The 23,943-nt window shown below is 37.0% G+C and overlaps 2 protein-coding genes across 2 annotated transcripts; one reads left to right on the top strand and one right to left on the bottom strand.

Annotated features, from left to right (window-relative positions):
* Positions 1 to 250: 250 nt before the first annotated feature.
* On the bottom strand, positions 251 to 5,494 carry LOC139874736 (uncharacterized). The gene is made up of 4 exons (XM_071862139.1): positions 5,486 to 5,494; positions 2,776 to 4,540; positions 2,036 to 2,472; positions 251 to 370 (listed from the first exon to the last, which is right to left on the bottom strand). Exons 1-4 carry the CDS (start codon positions 5,492 to 5,494, stop codon positions 251 to 253), a joined length of 2,331 nt encoding a protein of 776 aa, XP_071718240.1.
* Positions 5,495 to 17,718: 12,224 nt separating this feature from the next.
* Positions 17,719 to 18,384, top strand: LOC139874735 (putative pentatricopeptide repeat-containing protein At1g12700, mitochondrial). The gene has a single exon (XM_071862138.1). It carries the CDS (start codon positions 17,719 to 17,721, stop codon positions 18,382 to 18,384), a length of 666 nt encoding a protein of 221 aa, XP_071718239.1.
* Positions 18,385 to 23,943: the final 5,559 nt, after the last annotated feature.

Raw genomic sequence — 23,943 nt, 5'->3', positions numbered from 1 at the left:
GATTGCTTCCGTGCGGACCTCCGGCCTCTATATAAAAAAAAAATATTAATAATAATAATAATAATAATAATAATAATAAAATAAAATAAAATAAAATAAAAATAAAAAAAATAAAAAAATAGAAATAAATAAGGATAAATAAATAAATAAAAAGTAAAAGTAGAAAAGATACGCCATGAAAATAGTAGAAATCAAATTTCCATGGGTATTTAAACCTACCTGAAAAATTAATTTAGGCTCTAAGCGGCATTCAAGACGCCACAAAATTGACGCTTGTTGTTGCCTCGAATAGTAGAGCCAAAAGACCTTGTAAACAAAACTCGAGAGGCATGCCAGGTGGGAGTTGTTGCGCACGCAAAGAGCCAACCACCTAGAACAAAACCAAACACCACTCATGCACTTTTACGGTAGACATCCCCGAAGCCACACAACTAAAAGAAAACCAACGAAGCTCAAAAGCAAAGAAGGTCGTCCTCCGTCCTAATAGCCCCAAGATGCACCGAACGATGCGAGACGCACTCACACACACACCCCACCCCCACCCACCCTCCCACACCCACAAGTACTCACCCACCATACACACACACCCCCACTCCCCCACACACACCCCCCCACAAACACAAAACACACCCAAAACATACACCACACAACATTTTCGAAACACCCACACGTACAAAAACACACCTATATACATTCGTACATAAGCAAAACTACATACATACATGAAACTTGTACGTGCATACATACCTATATCCATACATACAAGCAACCATACAAACATATCTACATAAGCATACAAATCTACGTACGTACATATTACATATATACATAGATACATACATCCTTACCTACATACAAAACGTACCTACATAAGCAAACAAACAAGAAAAGGCATACCTCCATAACATACAATATACAATCATAAACAAGCGTTCATACATACATACAAACAAACGAACATACAAACAAACAGACATACAATCAAACCTTAAAAAAGAAAAAAAAAGAAAACTAGTCTACAAGTTATACAAAAGTACATAAAACGGATAGTAAAGATAGAAGTAATAATACAAATAATAGTAGCTATTAAAAGTTACCAGAAGAAATAATAATATTAATAATACTAAAACTAATAATAATATTAATATTAACATTAATACTACTACTAATATAATAATAATAGTAAATAATAGAGGTAATAGTAAAACGTAATAATAATAAAATATTAATAGTAATAATAACATAAAAATAAAAATAGTATTAGTAATAATCAATACTAATAAAAATGGCAATGAAACGGATAATAATAATACAAATACAAATTACAAATAACAGTAATAATAATAATAATACAAATAATAATCATAATAATCCTAATTATAGTAATAATAGCACTAATAATAATAATAATAATAATAATAATAATAATAATAATAATAATAATAATAATAATAGTAATAATAATAGTAATAATAATAATAGTAATAAAGTAATAGTAATAGTAATACAAATAATAATACTAATAATAAAATAGAAAGCAACCCTACTCGACAATTCTTATTCTAGCCCTCCACGCATTCCTATCTGAAGTCATGTCCTCGGTCAACAAAAGCTCTCTCATGTCGAGCTTTAGTCTATCCATCCACCTACGAGTAGGTCTACCCCTTCTCCTTACGTCGTCAACCGTGAGTGCCTCGACTCTCCTGACAGGGGCACTATGTGGTCGCCTCATCACGTGCCCATACCATCGAAGCCGTTCTTCTCTTAGCTTGTCGGTGATGCTTCTGACTCCAAGGTTTTCCCTAAACACACCATTTGGAATCATATCTAACATGGTTTTACCACACGTCCACCTAAGCATTCTCATTTCTGCCACTTCCATCCTTCTCTCATGGGCTTTCTTCATTGGCCAACATTCTGATCCGTACAACATGGCAGGTCTAATTGCCACCTTGAAAAATTTCCCTTTCAATTTGAACGGTATCTTCTTGTCGCACAAGACCCCTTTCGCTGCTCTCCACTTCAACCAACCTACCTTGATACGATGGGATACGTCCTCGTCTATTCTCCCCGATTTGTGTAGGACCGAACCTAGATATCTGAACGACTCTTGAGGATGCAAGGTCTGGTCCCCGATGCTAATACTCTCTCCAACATTTTGTTCATCCTCAGTCCTGGCGAAGTCACACCTAAGATATTCCGTCTTTTGTCTACTAATCCGTAGACCATTTTGTTCTAAGGACTCTCTCCATTGTTCTAGTCTACTATTTAGCTCATTCTTGGATTCCGATACAAGCACAATATCATCGGTGAAAATCAAACACCAAGGGATGTTCTCTTGTATCCCTCGAGACAGCTCGTCGATGATCAAGGCGAAAAGAAAAGGGCTATGAGCAGATCCCTGGTGCAGGCCTACTTCTATCCCGAAAAACTCCGTGTTTTCGACAGGCGTCCTAACGCAAGACTTCGCCCCTTTGTACATATCAATAATTGCTTTAATATATCTGCTTGGGACACTTCTCGCATTCAGGGTCTTCTAAATCAGCTTCCGCGGGACACAATCATATGCCTTTTCTAAGTCTAAGAAGGCCATATGTACGCTCTTTTGCTTTTCCCTATACTTCTCCATAAGGCTCCTTATGATATGAATTGCCTCCAACGAAGAGCGTCCTGGCATGAAACCAAATTGATTCTCCGAAACGGTAGTTTCGCGTCGAAGTCTAGTCTCAATCACTCTCTCCCAAAGCTTCATAGTATGGCTAAGTAACTTAATACCTCTATAGTTACCGCACATTTGGGCATCCCCTTTATTTTTGTAGATGGGGATAATCTCGCTGAGTCTCCATTCCGTAGGCATTTTATAGCTTCTAAACGTCTTGTTGAAAAGGCACGTCAACCACCGAAGACCGTCCTCACCAAGGCACCACCACGCCTCTATTGGGATCTGATCAGGTCCCACAGCTTTGTTTCTTCCCATCTTTCGTAGTGCCGATCTTACTTCTTCCTGACAGATCCTCCTGCAGAAATTGTTGTTCTGGAATTGTCCTACTCCCAAGTCCTGTAGGTCCTCTCGACTCCCGGGTCCTCTCCCAACGAAAAGAGATGAGAAATACCCTTCCCATCTTTTTCTAATTTCATCTTCCTTCATTATGGTTCTCCCGGCTTCATCCTTGATAAACTTGATGTTATCTATATCCCTCCTTTTGCGCTCCCTAGCTTTTGCAATCATATAGATATCATTAGCTCCTTCTTTAGAATCTAGTTTCTTATACAATTCTTCATACGCATTATCTTTTGCACGTGCAACAGCCTTCTTTGCTTCTCTTTTGGCTTCTTTATATCTCTCTTCAGCCCTAGTTCTATCCTCACGTGACCCCTCTTGGCAAGTAATGACCTCCCTAAACCTCTGTTGCTTGAGCGCGACTTTGGTTTGGACCTCGTCACTAATCCACCATGACTCTCTACTAGACTTATGTCCTCTAAAAGACCCTAAAGCCACTCCTAAGGTTTCCTTGGCTACATCTCTAATAATAGACGCCAGACTATTCCACATCTGGTCAGCATCGCCATGCGTTACAGTTTCCACTCTTGCCTCAACTCTCTCCAAAACCGAAGCTTTAAAAGTTTCGGCTTTCACTTCATTGAGGTTCTTCCATAGGATCCTAGGTTGGGCGGGTCTCATTCTCCTGCTAACCCGTCTTTGAAGAACTAGGTCCATGACCAATAATCTATGTTGCGAGGAACATGTCCAGGTAGTCAGGGCCCTACAGTCTCTGCAAGCCCTAAGGTCTCCCTTGCGAAGCAGCAAATAGTCAATTTGGGAACTATGGCCCCCACTATGGAAAGTTGCTAGCTGCGCTTCCGTCTTCTTAAAGAAGGAATTTGCAACAACCAACTCTTGGGCAACGGAAAATTCGAGAATCGAGCGCCCTTCTTCATTTCGAACTCCGTACCCAAAGCTCCCATGGACTCCAGTATATCCCTCTGAATCAGTTCCTATATGTCCATTTAGATCTCCCCCAATAAGTAATCTATAGTCAGCGGGGCAACTCCTCACGACTTCATCTAACGATTCCCAAAAGCGTCTTTTCTCGTCTTCGTCTAACCCCGCATGAGGCGCGTAAGCGCTAATGACCATGTAAGTCTCCTCCTGGATAACTAACCTAACCGACATAATCCTATCACTACACCTACCTACACCTACAACGGAATCCTTATAAGGATGTCCTATAAGGATTCCTACCCCGTTTCTAGCTACCCCAGAACCCGCAAACCACAACTTATAGTTATCAATGACAACTGCCTCTTCACCTCTCCATCTAGTCTCTTGGACACACAATATGTCTACTTTACAGTTAACTAAAGTATCTACAAGCTCACGGGATTTGCTAGTCAAAGATCCTACATTCCAACTTCCTACTCTAATCTTAACCGGATTCGCTAACCTATTTCCGCTTCTAGCCCCTCTAAACCTACCCGCCGCCAAGTTCGAAGGACATGACCTCAAGTGACCATCTCTACGAGAAGTGTCTATCTTATTCTATAAAAGAAGCCAACGATAAAAAATTGTAAATTAGTATATATATGTAACTAAAATGAAAGGTCCGTCTGTATAAATAAGTAATAAGTAATTATAATTATAATAATTAATATATATAAGGCAAAGTATATCAAAAATATATACAGTAATAATTATTAATAAATATTAATTAATATAATAACTAGGATAAAAAAGCTAACAGTGGCTTATACAAGAGTGTATACAATAAAAGCAAACACAATCAGCAAGCAGACAGGAAGATAACAGCAGAAGGTAGGGGAAGAAGTAACCGGCCGGAGAATCCGATTTCCGGTAGCAGGCGGCGGTGCTCGACGGGACAGGTGTAGCCGGCGACCAGAAAAAAAAAGGTGGTTGATTCCTGATTCCTGTGGGATAACACGTCTTTGGTCCAGGTATGTTGGCGGTGATATATCACCCGCCGGTAAAAGACCGGAAAAACAGTCTTGTTCGCCGGAAAAAAAAACACCCAACACCGGAAATTTCTCCTGGTGGCGCGTGGGAGCTCCGGAACTGGAAAAACTAGTCTGGTTTGGGTCGTTAGTTTATTTCCCGTTGAAAGGTAGTGGAGGTGTGTTTCAAAACTCAGATATAATGAAGTAATTTGCGTGCAAAAAAAGGGAATAAAATGGTTCTTATGAGAACGTTGGAGAGAAAATGACGAGGAGAGAGAAAAGGATTCACTTTTGGTTTGGAAGATCGATTAAGTTAGCGCTATTTATGAAGTTGTTAAATTTATCGGCCCAAGTTTGTTTGAAGTAGCAATTTAAGCGTTCAGAGTTAGATCTAACTTCATTAAAGTCACCGAAGATAATGTGGGGAATATCAATGGAATCAATTAATTTTGAAAGTTTGGACCAAAATCTTAATTTTTTTACGTGTGAATGTGGGCCATATACGTTTATCATAATCATATTGGTGTCTGACCCTGCCCATTTCCCTTTAATTGCGATAAAAAAATTCCCCTTCAATAGCGGAGTCAAATATGAAAGAAGACGAATCCCAAATTAATAATAAACCCCCCGAAGCCCCGAGTGAGTCTTTTTGTATGAATTTAAAATTTGTGTTATACCAAAAGGATTCTATTAAAGAGTCGTCGGATTGACCACATTTTGTTTCTTGTAGCCCGAGGATGACCGGATTTTCTTTTTGACAAATTTGTTTGATCCAATTGATTTTATCCGTTTGACCCAACCCGCGAATATTTAATGAAATGCAACACATTATAAAAAACTAACCAACGAATGGAGATGGTGGAAGATCAAAATTCGGGTTCCCATCGGATGCCGATGCCAAGCCCGAATTCGGTTGTGTCTTTGGTGCTACTCGTTATCTTGTTGGAATTGTGGTTCGTGTTGTCTTCTTTAAACTCTTCAATTTATTCTCAGTTATTAATTATTAATTATTTTTAAATATTTATTTTTTAAATAATAACTTAGTTAAACTTTTACTTTTAATAAGAAAGCTAAAGTTTACCGTTTACAAAACAAAAGTTACTGGATACATCTTGTTGGAAGGAGGTAATATTATTTTAGTAGCTTCAGTTTAGTAAACCTCTACAAAAAATATTGAATTAATTAAATAAAATGAACTGGCCTTGAAAGCGGGGATTGTGAACATTCCACCGGGATCTTAACCAGGTTTGCTACAACTTAATTAGCCGAATCCACTAAGTGGCCTTGGTGGTGGTTTGTATGTGTGTGTTTTCTTTACTTATTATAAATATTAAAGCTTTATTCATTGTGTAAAATGTTAAGCGCAAGGCTTGTTCTTCGTAGAAGATTTACTGTGATTCCTCTTATCTATCATTCCTGGTCCCGTGATTACTCTTCTGGTTCTGTGAAACATTCTAGTAGTACATGTGATACATTCAAAGTGACTAAGGTCGACGATGCACTAAAGGTGTTCGATGAAATGCTTCACAGGCAAGTGGTACCGTCCGTGATCGAATTTAATAAGCTGATTACCGCCATTGTTAAAATGAAACATTATTCTACTGCTCTTACACTTTTTAAGAGATTAAATCTGATAGGTATTTCTGCTAATGTCTATACAATGAACATCTCTATCAATTGCTATTGCCGGTTGAATCAAGTGACTTATGCTTTTGCATTATTAGCCACCATCTTCAAGCAAGGTCATCCTCCTGATTTGGCCACCTACAACACTCTCATAAATGGGCTTGTTCTCGCTGATCGTGTTTTTGAAGCTGTGGAATTATTCAAGAAACTGCTTAGAGAAAAAGTTTGTGAGCCCAATCAAGTTACTTATGGAGTCATTATCAATGGGCTTTGTAAAGTAGGCGAGACTAGCAAGGCCCTAGAATTACTAAATTTCATGGAAACAGGATCTTCCAAACCAAGGGTAGAACAATACAGTACAATCATTGATAGCCTTTGCAAAGACAAAATGGTTGATGATGCGTTACTACTCTTCACCAAGATGACTGAAAAAGGTATTCTTGCTGATGTCATCACTTACAACTGTTTGATTCATGGTCTGTGTAACCTTGATCGAGAGAATGAGGCGGCTAGAATGTTGATAGATATGGAAAAGGAAGGAATATCTCCTAATACTCGTACGTTTACGGTCTTGGTGGATAATTTTTGCAAGAAAGGATTGGTAAAAGATGCAGAACTTACTATTGAAACAATGGTACGAATAGGTCTACGTCCTAATGTAATCACTTACAATACCTTAATCGATGGATATTGCTTGCGTGGTGAAATTGAAAAGGCGCATAAAGTTATTGATCGCATGGAGGAGAGAGATCTTGTACTCTATATCATCACTTATAGCAGCCTGATTAATGGGTATTGCAAGAAGAAGAGAATCGATGAAGCCGTGAATCTTTTCCTTAAGATCCCAGAAAAGGGTTTGATTCCTAATACTGTAACGTACAATAGTATGCTACAAGGTTTGTTTCAATCGGGAAACTCAGCAGCTGCTAATAAACTCTTCAATGAGATGCAAGCAAAGGGCCCGACTCCAGATATAATAACTTTCGAGATCTTGTTCCATGGAATGTGCGAAAACTCACAGACATCTGATGCATTGGTTCTTTTTCGTTCATTGGGAAACATTGTACCGACGAAAGGGGTATGTTTGTATAGTATCTTGATTAATGGTTGTAGAAAATGCGGGAAGCCCAACTTGGCAATGGATCTTTTTGATGAAATGTTATCGAAAGGAGTGAAACCGAATGTTAGGACTTACACGGTGATGATACAAGTGTATTGTCAAGATGGTTTATTCGATAAAGCAGAGAAATTTCTTTCAAAGATGGAAGAAAATGGTTGTCCCCCAAATGTTGTAACTTACAATGTTATTATTCAAGAGTTTATGAAGAGAAACAAGCATCAAGATGCAGAGAACCTTTTAGAAGAAATGATTAAACGAGGTTTCTTGCCTGATTCTTCTACTTTTGAGATGTTGCTAAATGTAATCCCAGATGCAGGACAAGATTCTCGTATGCGAACTATCATTCAGAAGATAGGGAGTGTTAAAATTGATGATGGAAAAAATACCTGACATAACATCGATAATCAGTTATGAACTTCTCACGGTATATCAAGATTTAGTTTAAGGGTGTACTTGCATTGTTGTCTATGTTCTTTTTAAGTTGTTTAGTACAATATCTAATTATTCAAAATGAAATGAACACAGAGAATGAACATTCATCTTCATATCTTAAAATGTGAGTTGAGTAAATTTTAGAAGTTTAGCACATAAGGTGCAAACCTTGAAGTCAGGTTTGATAAAAAGTATAAAACTCTCTTGTTACATTCATCATGTTTTAATGTGTCTTCATGTAATATATCCTTATGTTGTGGTCATTGGTCACACCAATCAGCCTAAAATGGTAGCACAATCAGTCCTTTAACATTAGCATACGAGAACTCAATATTGTGCTCAATATGTCCTTACCAAGTTATTACTATTTTGCCCTTGCACCGCACTATAATGACCAAAACAATGAGGTTAAAGAGCAAGCAAGGGTCAACTCGAAAACCAATTTTGATCACATGTACTTAAGCCTACTTGCAAAACCAAATTCCAAAAATAATAAAAAGGGAATGATACTTATTATGATAAAGATGATGAATTTATGATGTATGCATCAATATCATCATCAGTATCAGAAATAATAAGTTGTAGAATATGTCATGAAGCAGAGTTTGAAAGCTATAAAATTTTGGAGTCTCCTTGTTCTTGTTCCGGTACTGTGAAGGTATTTTTATTTATTTATTTATTCTTATTCTTCTCACACTGTTTTTATTTTTATTTTTTTTGAAAAAAATATATATGTATAATTTATATTATCTGATGATCATGATTTCAGGTTTGTTGATGATCAGTTTGCTCATAGGGTCTGTATACAAAGATGGTGTGATGAAAAGGGGAACTCCACTTCTGAAGTAACAAAAATCACAGTGCTTCGTTCGCAAACGAATTATTCGATTAATACGTTTTATTTTTTATTTTTTATTTTTTTTTTTCATTCTTGAGATGGTCACTTTCGAGTATTTTCATGAACATCAACACATATGGTAATTGAAAATCTTATATGCATTTTCTCAACTGTGCAGAAATTTGAACCTGGCTACACATCCCCTATACAACCCATCCATCAGCAAGGTTTTTAAATAAAAATAATAATTTTTTATTATAATTCATGTGTTAATCTACCAAATATTGTTATTTAATGATAGAGTAAGCTTGCAAGTGCATGAAATAGTGGTTAATCCTGCCATTATTGCTCAAGAATAAAACTTGGTGGAAATAGAACATGAATACTGTTCATCAGCTGCTACTGATACAGGTGCTTCTATATTCAAATTTTTGGGTCTAATTGTAAGTCTTGTATATTCTTTTTAGTTAATTAGTTTTATATTTTAGCAGAATATTAACCAAATTTTGGTAAATGGAACATTATGCAGTTTACCCTACTTTTTATGTCACTTGTATTTGTAGTTGTTGGTTATGAGGGCTAGTGGGATATTAGTTCCTATGTACATAATCATGAAGACGGTTGATTACATCCATAAGAGCATCAAACGTCGTTATCAGGTTTGATTTGTGTTTGTAAATGCTAATTAATTAATTTACTTTTTTTTTTTTTTTTTTGGCTAAAGATTGTAGATGCTAAACTTGCAACCTGCAATTTGCATATTACTTTGTAGCTGATGACCTGGTGTCAATTTTGCATGTTAGGTTTCTGAGAATGACAACGAGACAGCAACAGCATATAGACAATATAGACTTATTTAGGATACAAATGTTGTCCTATAAATTTATACTGTATATATTGAGGCTTAGAAAATATATATATCTAGTCAAAATTGGTCAAATTAATCAGAAAAACAGGTCAACAGGTCACATTCAATCAAAAGTCGCATTTTGTCGGTCAAAGTCAGATTTATTCGGTCAAAGTCAAAATTTATTAGTCAAAATTAAAGTTGATCAGCATTTAATCAATACCCGATTTGACCAAAGTCGGGGAAAAAGACGTCGAAAGTAGTCCCAAATTTAAAAATTTAGTCGGTTTTGCCATTTTTTCCTCCACTCGGGAGTTTTGTATTTCGACGACTACACGCAAAAAATTCATTTTCATTCACATCCGCAAATTTGAATTAGGGATTTATGTACTCGTAGTTTTAATTTGTCTTATTTTTAAGTGTGTTATGTTAAGTTTGTTATTTGCTTTATAAATTAACTAAAAATAAATAAATTAACTAATAAATATATAAGTAAATAATACGGAGTAATCAAATAATTAATATTTTCTCTTTCAAAGACATCGAAAACTAACACCGAACGACTTCTCTACTCTCTCCAATATCAGTTTTTCAGTGTAAGTTCAGTCAACGCACATCATCAGGAAGGCACTGAAAACTGACCATCAAGATATCGGCAGTGTTGCAGATCTCGGAATTTCTCGGCGAGATCTCGGGGAGATCTCGGTTTCAAAACTCAGCCGAGAATATTTTCCCATCTCGTTGAGATTTCTCGGTCAACGGTTAAAATCTCGGTCAACTTCACGATTTCTCGGATTTTCTCGGTGAGATCTCGGATTTTCTCGTAATTTCTCGAATTTTCTCGCAATTTCTCGGATTTTCTTCTAATTTTTCGCTCATTTCTCAAATTTTCTCTTAAAAATCCATATAAATATACATATATTTATATATTTATACATATTTATATTAAAAAACTAGAAAGTCAACACAAGTCAACGTCCGAGATCTCCCCGAGATTTTTCCGAGATGCCGAGATCTCCTTAAAAATGTCCAAACGAGATCTCCCCGAGATCCGAGTTCTCCAACCTTCACATCGGTGCTCTTTCGAAATCCATTGGTAAAAAAATTACTCACAAATATACATACAACTAAAGTAAAGTGTAAAGTAAATCACGACCAACAAAAACCAATTTTGTACTCTTATCGTTTTCAAGTATTCACCTAATCACCTTATTACTTATTTATATGTCAAAATAACTATCCATTTATTTTTTTTGGCAAATTTGTATTAAAACCAAAAACGAAACAAAGCGGGCAAGGCCAAACCACAAACGCGAAAATACAACTATAAGATACCTACACGAACAATTTACAACTAGAAGATTTCAAGGTCGCATCTCACGTGACCACACTATGCCAGATACACATCCGGATTTATCAACCAACTATTTCAATCGATATTAAAACCTTTAAGTCTTTGCGAGATCCAATCAAAGGAAAGGACTTTAATCTCGGTGAGTGCGACCGGAGCGTTCCAACACTTACCCCGAAATACCATGTTGTTTCGGTTCTTCCATGTCAAGTATACACTAACCCAAACACCGCTTGCAAAATTCTCCAACCCATTGATGACCCGTTACGTGATGTATTATCTCGAAGAAGATCATTTATGCTATAATCCGAGAAGTTCCCTAACTTCCACCAATTATAGACATGCGACAATACCTCTTGAGCATGATTACGGAAGATGAATGTATGATCCATAGTTTCAATGTCGTCGTCACATAAGGGGAACCGAACACTATGCAAATCGATACCTCTCTTATCCAATTCGGTTCTAATGGGAAGCCTTTTCTTAGAGTACGCCATATAAAGATTTTAGTTACAAAAAAAATATTGAATTAAATGAAATGAAATGAAATGAACTAGCCCCAAAATCATTCTAGGGCTGACTTAAACATCCCACCAACCAAGAACACCCTCGATCACATCATGATCATGACTCAACCATCAAAATCACGTCGCACAATTAGAACTCGCGACAAGCATTTAGGACACGAAAATGTTGGAAGCTTCGACGAGCCCAACACACCCACTATAGAGGATCTAGACTATACAAGACTCACTACACCAACACTTTGGCGTTGTTTAGCCTTTAATTTTATAAATCCTTAGTGCACAATGTACTTAGGCGACAGTGTCGACCATATATCTTTAGGCGGTATAACCGACCATGTATTACTTAGGCGGCAGAGCCGACCATATAATAAGAACCACAAAAGTGCACTAAGAACTTAAACACAAACTAAGGCTTGATCGGGAAACTTAACAAAAACACTTATATTAAATTACAATTACAATATTACTTACAAGCTTTCTCTTCTCTACTTTCGCTAACTCACACTCTTCTTCTCTTCTTCACAACTCACTTCTTATTTCACTCTTACTCACAACTCTCACAACTTACTTCACAAATGAAATCCTCACCTATATTTATACTACTCCATGGAAGTTTCTAGAAACTAGATATTTCCATGGATAAATAAATATCTAGATATTTCTATACAAATATCTATATTTTTCTTTTCTAGATTTTTCTTTTATTTTCTAATATCTAGATATTTTCTTATACATATTAATATCTAGATATTTTACTTATATACATATACTAATTCCATATTATTCTAAATTTGCATTGTATTTTAACACTCCCCCTCAATGCAAATTTTCTTCCAACGATGTCTTGCAGACCATTCCAAGTGCTTCTCTGAATTTTGTAAACTTCGGTTTACTTAGGCTCTTGGTGAATATATCTGCAACCTGTTCATCTGTCTTTGTTGGCATCATCTTGATCTCTCCTTCAAGGACCTTCTCGCGAACATAGTGATAGTGCACTTCTATATGTTTTGTTCTCGCATGAAAGACTGGATTTTCTGCTAGACGAATAGCTGATAGGTTATCGCAGAAAAGCTTTACTTGATAATCTGTTGATTGATGAAGATCTTCCATTAGTTGCTTCAACCACATAATTTCTTGTGTTGCTGATGCTGCCGATCGATATTCTGCTTCAGTGCTTGACAAGGATACTGGTGGTTGTCTCTTGCTGCACCATGATATTACTCCCGATCCAAGACTAAACATGTATCCAGTTGTTGACCGTCGTGTATCATAGTCTCCAGCGTAATCGGCGTCACAATATCCAGTCACGTGACATTCTTTTGTTTTCTTGTATAAAATACCAAAGTTAATAGTGCCTTTAACATACCTTAAGATGCGTCGTACAACATCAAGGTGAGGCTTCTTCGGATTGCTCATGTATCGACTAACCACTCCAACTGCATAAGATATATCTGGCCGGCTTATTGTGAGATAAATAAGACTTCCGACCATCTTTCGATACATGGTGACATCTTGAAGACATTTTCCTTCATCTGCTCGCAGTTTTGTATTCGGATCCATCGGAGTTGAGATAGGTTTGCAATTAAGCATTCCGTAATTTTGTAAAAGATCTCGCGCATATTTCTGTTGTCCCAGAAATAATCCTTCTCTTTTCTGCTCTATTTCGAGTCCAAGAAAATGTTTGAGTTCTCCAAGCTCCTTTATATGAAATCTAATAGACAGATTCTCCCTTGTTCTTTGGATCTTCTCATAGTGATCTCCCGTGATGATTAAGTCATCCACATATACTAGCACTATGGCTAGTTTTCCTTGATCTTGTTTCACAAATAAACTAGAATCTGAAGGAGCAACTGTGAAACCACTTTGTACTAAGAACTCGCCAATCTTCCCGTACCAAGCTCTTGGAGCCTGCTTCAAGCCGTATAGTGCTTTCTTTAATTTGCAGACATGCTCAGGATGGATCTTGTTCTCAAAGCCTCTTGGTTGCTCCATATAAATGTCTTTGTCAAGTTCTCCATGTAAGAAAGCGTTCTTGACATCCATCTGCCATAACTTCCAAGATTTGCTAGCAGCTAAAGCTAGTAGAGCTCGAATTGTTGTGATCTTCGCCACTGGACTAAACGTTTCTTCATAATCCAGCCCATATTGTTGAGAAAAACCTCTAGCAACAAGTCGAGCTTTATACCTTTCAATGGAGCCATCTGATCGAGTCTTCACCTTGTAAACCCATTTACAAGATATTGGTTTTACATCTTTTGGCTTTGGAACTAAACTCCATGTCTGGTTTTCTTTTAGTGCATTAATTTCTTCTTCCATCGCTTTCTGCCATTCTTGACTTTGTGCTGCTTCTTCATAAGTGGAAGGCTCAATAGGTATTGATTCATCCACATGAGCAGCATTGGCATACCTCGGATTAGGTTTCCTTGACCTTGTTGATCTCCGTAATTCTTGCACATGCTCCTCGGCATCCATTTGGCTTGGACGAACCTCTTCGGATGTAGATTGATGTACCCCATTTTTCCATGGACTCGTTTCCTTAGAGTACGATCCATCTCCTTCTTTAATTGGATCCGATATGTGCTCTTTATGTTCTTCTTTTTCTTCTGGACCTTCTTCTAATCCATGAGATTCTGGAAGCTCTATCTTTTGAGGTGACCACCATGAAGAAGCTTCATCAAATACCACATTTCTTGAAGTATGACACTTTCCAGTATTTGGATCACAACATCTCCATCCTTTTCTTGAATCATCATAACCGACAAAAATGCACCGAATTGCCTTCTTATCAAATTTGCTTCGTAGATGATCTGGTACGAAGACGTAGCATACACATCCAAAAACATTGAGATGGTTGACGATTGGCTTGATCTTACATAATCTTTCATATGGTGAAATATATCCCAACTTTGTTTGTGGGAGTCTGTTAATCACGTATGAAGCCGTCCTCATACATTCGGCCCAAAATCTGCCTGGTACATTCTTACCATGAAGCATACTTCGACAAGTTTCGGCAAGGTGACGATTCTTGCGTTCCGCCACTCCATTCTGCTGTGGAGTATTGGGACAAGTTAATTGTCTTCTAATCTTGTGCTTCTCAAGATAGATATTGAACTTAGTCGATAAATATTCTCCTCCATTATCTGTGCGTAAGCACCGGATCTTAGTATTGAGCTCACTTTCTACCTTATTCTTGAACTCTTTAAACTTCAGAAAAGTCTCCGACTTCTCCTTCATGAAGTAAACCCACACATATCTTGAGAAGTCATCAATGAATGTCACCATATATTTCATACCTCCAAGTGATGTTTGTTTCACTGGGCCGAAGACATCTGAGTGTATGAGCTCTAGTGGTGTCTTGGACTGATGCTCTGACTCCTTGAATGGCAATTGGTGAGCTTTGCCAAATTGACATCCAGCACATATTGTATCTGTTCGGATATCAATTTGAGAAAGGCCATTTACTATATGTTTCACCATCATCTCCTTTAACTTGTTGTAGCCCACATGCCCAAGACGTTCATGCCAAAGATCAGCCGTTTCATTCTTTCGAGTCTTATCGACATATGCCGTTTCAGCAGATAGTACATAGACTGACTCTATTCTTCTTCCTTGCATAATTGGATTGCCAACCACCTTCACTCTCTTGAATACGGACACATCTTCTGGTCCAAAGAGCACATAATTCCCTTCTGCTGTCAATTGTGGTACTGATAGTAAATTCTTCTTTAAGCCAGGGATAAGATACACCTTCTCGAGTTGGAGCTTATGAGAGCCGCATTCATTTGGAATTATTGTCTTTCCAATGTGAGAAATAGACAACCTTGAATTGTTGGCTGTCAACACGACTCTCTTTCCTTTGTAATCCTCCATTTCTTGCAGCTTCGTCCCATCGTTGGTCATATGATTTGAGCACCCAGAATCGATGATCCAATCATCTTTGTAGTTTATTTTTGACTTTAAGGTTGCTGCAAGAGCTTGATCATCTATGTCAGCTTCAACGGAGAGTCCTGCTTCTGCATCCCATGTTTCCTCATTAATGGTTGCTTCGAATGTGACCTCTTTCTTCTCATCTCTTGCGGCGGCCACATTTCCTTCAAAAGTTCGCCTTCTGGGGAATCTACAATCTCGAGCAAAATGACCCTTCTTGCCACAATTGAAGCATTCACCATTCTTTCTCTTATCATTTTCCCCGTATTGTTGGCGATGATCTCTTCTTCCTTGTTGAGCTCCCCCTGAAGCGTTGCCTTTTGATTTTGGGTGACCCTTCCACCCATACGTCTTACTTTCTTTCATCGCCTCTTGTTTTCGAGATGTTGCTTTCTTCTTATTTGTGAAGAGTGCATCTTCTCCGTCTTTTATGGTTACTTCATTCATCTGCTTGGCTAATGCCTCTTGATTAGCCAATAAATTCTCCAGCTCTATTAATGATGGTTAAGTAGGCCATCCTCTCACAGCGGCTATAAATCCATTATACTCGGATCTTAAGCCATGGATGATAATTCTCTTCATCCTTGCATCACTCACTTTCTCTTCAGGAGCAAGTTGAGATATCTCACGACAAATAGATTTCACCTTGGTGAAATACTGAGAAATAGATAGACTTCCTTGTGAGATACACGCGAGCTCATTTTCCAAGAGCTGGAGGCGTGCTTCATTCTTCTTTGAAAATAATTTTTCAAAAGTTTCCCAAGCTGCCTTTGGTGTTTTCTCGTCACGGATGTGCTCCAATAGATCCTCCTCGATTGTAGTCTTCAATATAAATAAAGCCTTCCCGGCCTTGATGTTCCATTTTCTTAAGGCTTCAGCATTTTCTTTCGGTGGAGGCGTTGTGTCACTGCCAGCAACTATTTCCCATAAATCATGTCCTTGTAGGTAGGATTCTATACAAGTCCGCCAATAACCATAGTTGTGGTTATTGAGACTCTTGATTCCACTGCTCGTACTTGCAAGATCTGCCATCATGACGTCCAACGTCCAATAAGCTTGGTCCCTGACCGATGAGCTTTCACAGTTCCTAACTATGCTCCGACAGAATCTCCCTTAGAGCCTTGGTGAAAACAAGTTGATGTAAACGTCCAACGTTTACCGATTTCCTCCACTAGAAATGGTCCCGAACGACCCGCTCTGATACCAATTGTTGGAAGCTTCGACGAGCCCAACACACCCACTATAGAGGATCTAGACTATACAAGACTCACTACACCAACACTTTGGCGTTGTTTAGCCTTTAATTTTATAAATCCTTAGTGCACAATGTACTTAGGCGACAGTGTCGACCATATATCTTTAGGCGGTATAACCGACCATGTATTACTTAGGCGGCAGAGCCGACCATATAATAAGAACAACAAAAGTGCACTAAGAACTTAAACACAAACTAAGGCTTGATCGGGAAACTTAACAAAAACACTTATATTAAATTACAATTACAATATTACTTACAAGCTTTCTCTTCTCTACTTTCGCTAACTCACACTCTTCTTCTCTTCTTCACAACTCACTTCTTATTTCACTCTTACTCACAACTCTCACAACTTACTTCACAAATGAAATCCTCACCTATATTTATACTACTCCATGGAAGTTTCTAGAAACTAGATATTTCTATGGATAAATAAATATCTAGATATTTCTATACAAATATCTATATTTTTCTTTTCTAGATTTTTCTTTTATTTTCTAATATCTAGATATTTTCTTATACATATTAATATCTAGATATTTTACTTATATACATATACTAATTCCATATTATTCTAAATTTGCATTGTATTTTAACAGAAAATTCTCAATAAACCAAAACACAGTTCTGGCAGCTGACATTGTGAACATTCCACCGGATCTTAACCTGGTTCGCTACAACTTAATTAGCCGAATCCACTTGGTTCAAGAGGTTCGAAGTTCAAGTTTCCATTGAGACATTGGGGATGATGACCCTGCATCTGTGGTGGTGGTTTGTATATATGTGTTTCCTTTAGTTCTTATAAAAACTAAAGCTTTATTCATGTTGTTGGTGATTGTAAAATGATAACTGCAAGGCTTGTTTTTCGTAAAAGGTTTACTTTGATTCCTCTTATCTATCATTCCTCGTCCCATGATTACTGTTCTGGTTCTGTGATACATACTGGTACCTGCGATACCTCCAAAGTGACCAAGGTCGACGATGCACTAAAGGTGTTCGATGAAATGCTTCACAGGCAACCACTACCGTCCACAATCGAATTTAATAAGCTGATTACCCCCATTATTAAATTGAAAGATTATACTACTGCTCTTACACTTTTTAAGAGATTAAATCTGATGGGTATTCCTGCTAATATCTATACAATGAACATCTCTATCAATTGCTATTGCCGGTTGAATCAAGTGACTTATGCTTTTGCATTATTAGCCACCATCTTCAAGCAAGGTCATCCTCCTACTTTGGCCACCTACAACACTCTCATAAACGGGCTTGTTCTTGCAGATCGAGTTCTTGAAGCTGTGGAATTATTCAAGAAACTGCTTAGAGAAAAAGTTTGTGAGCCCGATCAAGTTACTTATGGAGTCATTATCAACGGGCTTTGTAAAGTAGGCGAGACTAGCAAGGCCCTAGAATTACTAAATTTCATGGAAACAGGATCTTCCAAACCAAGGGTAGAACTATACAGTACAATCATTGATAGCCTTTTGCAAAGACAAAATGGTTGATGATGCATTACTACTCTTCACCAAGATGACTGAAAAAGATATCCGTGCTGATGTCATCACTTACAACTGTTTGATTCATGGTCTATGTAACCTTGATCGAGAGAATGAGGCGGCTAGAATGTTGATGGATATGGAAAAGGAAGGAATATCTCCTAATACTCGTACGTTTACGGTCTTGGTGGATAATTTTTGCAAGAAAGGATTGGTAAAAGATGCAGAATTTACTATTGAAACAATGGTACGAATAGGTCTACGTCCTAATGTAATCACTTACAGTTCCTTAATCGATGGATATTGTTTACGTGGTGAAATTGAAAAGGCGCATAAAGTTATTGATCGCTTGGAGGAGAGAGATCTTGTACCCGATATCATCACATATAGCAGCCTGATTAATGGGTATTGCAAGAAGAAGAGAATCGATGAAGCCATGAAACTTTTTCTTAAAATCCTAGAAAAGGGTTTGATTCCTGATATTTTTACGTACAATAGTATGCTACAAGGTTTGTTTCAATCGGGAAACTCAGCAGCTGCTAATAAACTCTTCAATGAGATGCAATCAAAGGGCCCGAATCCAGATATAATTACTTTCAGGATCGTGCTCCATGGAACGTGCGAAAACGCCCAGGTTTCCGAAGCATTGGTTCTTTTTCGTTCATTGGGAAATAGTGTACCGATGAAAGGGGTAGCTTTGTATAATATCTTTATTAATGGTTGTAGAAAATGTGGGAAGCCCAACTTGGCAATGGATCTTTTTGATGAACTTTTATCGAAAGGAGTGAAACCGGATGTTAGGACTTACACTGTGATGATACAGGTGTATTGTCAAGAGGGTTTATTCGATAAAGCAAAGGAATTGCTTCCAAAGATGGAAGAAAATGGTTGTTGCCCAGATGCAGCCACTTACAATGTTATTATTCAAGAGTTTATGAAGAGAAACAAGCATCAAGATGCAGAGAATCTTTTAGAAGAAATGATTAACCGAGGTTTCTTGCCTGATTCTTTTACTTTTGAGATGTTGCTAAATGTAATCCCAGATGCAGGAAAAGATTCTCGTATGCGAACTATCATTGAGAAGATAGGAAGTGTTAAAAATTGAAGATGGAAAAAATACCTGACTTAACATCTATGTTCTTTTTGAGTTGTAAGTACATTATCTAATTATTCAAAATAAAATGAACAGAGATTGGACATGCATCTTCATATATTAAAATGTGAGTTAAGTAAAATTTAAGAGCTTAGCCCAAAATGTGCAAACCTTGAAGTTAGGTTTGATTAAAGATACAAAACTCTCGTATTACATTCATCATGCTTTAATGGGTCTTCATGTGACATGACATTTGAATCTTGATATTTAAATTCCTTATGCTATGGTCATTGGTCACATCAATCGGCCTAAAATGGTACAGTAGCACAATCGGTCCTTTAACATTAGCATACCACAACTCAATATTGGGCTTAATATAAAATAAAGGTAAGCGAAAAAGAAAGCTAGACTTTACCAAGTTATATACTATTTTACCCTTGCACCGCACTATAATAACCCGAAACAATGAGGTTAACCTACAATCAAGGTTGCAAAATTCGCTATTGGGGGATTAATCGGTCGGGACATTGGAAAGAGTAATCGGCAATTCGGGGATTAATCGAATTGTACATTATACATTTAATTATTAAATTTCAAAAATTATGTGTAAATATAGAAGAAAACCATAAATATAAACTTTAACATTGTCTAAAATTGTTCATTAAAAAAAAAAAAAAAAATAGTTTAAATTTATGTTAAAATGTAGGCTACAATAGACAAGTGATGCATGTATAAACTTAATTTGATGATGTACAACCATTGTTGCAGAACTCGGGATTACTCGGCTGAGCGTATGGCCCGATTCGGAAATTTCCTCAAATGTCCCATCCGAGTACTCATCGAGTAGCGATTCTTGCAACCTTGTGTACAACTCACTTTCTTCATATCAACAACTTCAAATTTCAACTGTTTTTGAGCAAGCAAGGGTCCGCTCAAAAACTAATTTTGATCATTTTTAGTCCAACCCTCAAGGTTATTATTGGTATTTTGGTATGAGCATTGTTCGAATAATGCTGGTCATTATCATACTCCTTTTAAAATCATAGAATCACCACTACTTGAGCCTACTTGCAAAACAAAATTCCAAACATTAAAAAAAAAAAGGAATGGAAGAAGTTAGACTATTTGTGAATGATAATTATTATGATAAAGATGATGAATTTATGATGTATGCATCAATATCATCATCAGGAGCAGAAAGAATAAGTTGTAGAATATTTCATGAAGCAGAGTTTGAAAGCTCTAAAATTTTGGAGTCTCCTTGTTCTTGTTCTTGTTCTGTTACTGTCATGGTAATTTTTAATGATTTATTCCTATTCTTCTCACACCGTATTATTATTTTAAACAATAAAATAAATAATATGGTTATTCTGTGAATGGATATTTTTCATGGAACTTGCATTGAGTGACCATGAAGTTTTTATGTATATTTTTTTATCTGGGCCGAGTTTCATGTGATAATAACACATATGCTAATTGAAAGTTATATGCATTTTTGTAACTTTGCAGAAATTTGAACCTGGCTACACATCCCCTATACAACCCATCTATCAGTAAAGTTTCTAAAGAAAAATAATATTTTTTTTTATATTATAATTCATGTGTTAATCTATCAAATATTATTTTATGTAATGATCGAATAAGCTTTCAAGTGAATTGAATAGAGGTGATCGAATCATGCCATTATTGCTCAAGAAGAATACCTGGTTGAAATAGAATGTTGGAAGCTTCGACGAGCCCAACACACCCACTATAGAGGACCTAAGTTATACTCACTCACTAGACCAACACTTTGACGTTGGTTAGCCTTTAATTTTATGAATCCTTAGTGCACAATAGTATTTAGGCGACAGTGTCGACCATATATCATTCAGGCGGTATAACCGACCATGTATCACTTAGGCGGCAGAGCCGGCCATATAATAAAAATAACACAAGTGCACTAAGAACTCAAACACGAACTAAGGCTTAACCGGGAAACTTAACAAAGAACACTTTTATTAATACAAAGAAACAATTACAATATTATGGACTCAACTCACACTCTTACTTCTTCACAACTTCTACTTCTAACTCTTCTTCACTTCTTACTTCTTCTCTACTTCACACTTCACTTACTCACACCTTACTCACAAATGAAATCAACACCCATATTTATACTACTCCATGGAAACTTCTACACACTAGATTTTTCCATGGATAAATATCTAGATATTTTTACCACATAAAAATATCTAGATTTTTTCATTTTAACATCTAAATTTTTCTTCATATATATATTAATATCTAGATATTTCTTTTACATTTTAATATCTAGATATTTATATACATTACTAATTCCATATTATCTAAATTTGCATTGTATTTTAACACACCCCCTCAATGCAAATTTTTTTCCAATGATGTCTTGCAGACCATTCCAAGTGCTTCTCTGAATTTTGTAAACTTTGGTTTACTTAGGCTCTTGGTGAATATATCTGCAACTTGTTCATCTGTCTTTGTTGGCACTATCTTGATCTCCCCTTCAAGGACCTTCTCGCGAACATAGTGATAGTGTACTTCTATATGTTTTGTTCTTGCGTGAAAGACTGGATTCTCTGCTAGACGTATAGCTGATAGGTTATCACAGAAAAGCTCTACTTGATAGTCTGTTGATTGATGAAGATCTTCCATTAGTTGTTTCAACCATGTAATTTCTTGTGTTGCTGATGATGCCGATCGATATTCTGCTTCGGTGCTTGATAAGGATACAGTTGGTTGTCTCTTGCTGCACCATGATATTACTCCTGATCCAAGACTAAACATGTATCCAGTTGTTGATCGTCGTGTATCATAGTCTCCAGCGTAATCAGCGTCACAATATCCAGTCACGTGACATTCTTTTGTTTTCTTGTACAAAATGCCAAAGTTAATAGTGCCTTTAACATACCTTAAGATGCGTCGTACAACATCAAGGTGAGGCTTCTTCGGATTGCTCATGTATCGACTAACCACTCCAACTGCATAAGATATGTCTGGCCGGCTTAGTGTGAGATAAATAAGACTTCCGGCCATCTTTCGATACATGGTAACATCTTGAAGACTTTTTCCTTCATCTGCTCGTAGTTTTGTATTTGGATCCATCGGAGTTGAGATAGGTTTGCAATTAAGCATTCCGTACTTTTGTAAAAGATCTCGCGCATATTTCTGTTGTCCCAGAAATAATCCTTCTCTTTTCTGCTCTATTTCGAGTCCAAGAAAATTTTTGAGTTCTCCAACCTCCTTCATATGAAATCTGATAGACAGATTCTCTCTTGTTCTTTGGATCTCCTCATAGTGATATCCCGTGATGATTAAGTCATCCACATATACTAGCACTATGGCTAGTTTTCCTTGATCTTGTTTCACAAATAAACTAGAATCTGAAGGAGCAACTGTGAAACCACTTTGTACTAAGAACTCGCCAATCTTCCCGTACCAAGCTCTTGGAGCCTGCTTCATGCCGTATAGTGCTTTCTTTAATTTGCAGACATGGTCAGGATGGGACTTGTTCTCAAAGCCTCTTGGTTGCTCCATATAAATTTCTTTGTCAAGTTCTCCATGTAAGAAAGCGTTCTTGACATCCATCTGCCACAGCTTCCAAGATTTGCTAGCGGCTAAAGCTAGTAGAGCTCGAATTGTTGTGATCTTCGCCACTGGACTAAACGTTTCTTCATAATCCAGCCCATATTGTTGAGAAAAACCTCTAGCAACAAGTCGAGCTTTATATCTTTCAATGGAGTCATCTGATCGAGTCTTCACCTTGTAAATCCATTTACAAGATATTGGTTTTACATCTTTTGGCTTTGGAACTAAACTCCATGTCTGGTTTTCTTTTAGTGCATTAATTTCTTCTTCCATCGCTTTCTGCCATTCTCGATTTTGCGCTGTTTCTTCATAAGTAGAAGGCTCAATAGGTATTGATTCATCCACATGAGCAGCATTGGCATACCTTGGATTAGGTTGTCTCGGCCTTGCTGACCTCCTTAATTCTTGTGCATGCTCCTCGACTTCCTTTTGGCTTGGACGAACCTCCTCGGATATAGATTGATGTACACCAGTTTTCCATGGACTCTTTTCCTTAGAGTACGACCCTTCTCCTTCTTTTATTTGATCCAATATCTGCTCTTTAGGTTCTTCTTTTTCTTCTGGACCTTCTTCTAATCCATGAGATTCTGGAAGCTCTTTCTTTTGAGGTGACTGTAGTGACCCGGAAAATTTCGACTAATTTTAAACCGAACTCTCGATACGATTTAATATATTTTAACACGATAAGCTAAGTCTGTTGTCTTGAGTCTCAAAATTTTTGAACTGTTTTCATATATGCGATTAACCTTCGACTGTTCTCGACGATTCACGAACAATTGTGTGTAAATAAATAAGTAAATATATATAAATATAAATATAAAGTGTATATATAATATTTTGAATTAATAAAGTATACTTCAATCAAATAG

The sequence above is a fragment of the Rutidosis leptorrhynchoides genome, chromosome 11, assembly GCF_046630445.1.
Source record: "Rutidosis leptorrhynchoides isolate AG116_Rl617_1_P2 chromosome 11, CSIRO_AGI_Rlap_v1, whole genome shotgun sequence".
Taxonomy (NCBI): domain Eukaryota; kingdom Viridiplantae; phylum Streptophyta; class Magnoliopsida; order Asterales; family Asteraceae; genus Rutidosis; species Rutidosis leptorrhynchoides.
Note: the sequence above shows the minus strand (reverse complement) of the source record. Positions and strands in the feature narration are given on the sequence as shown.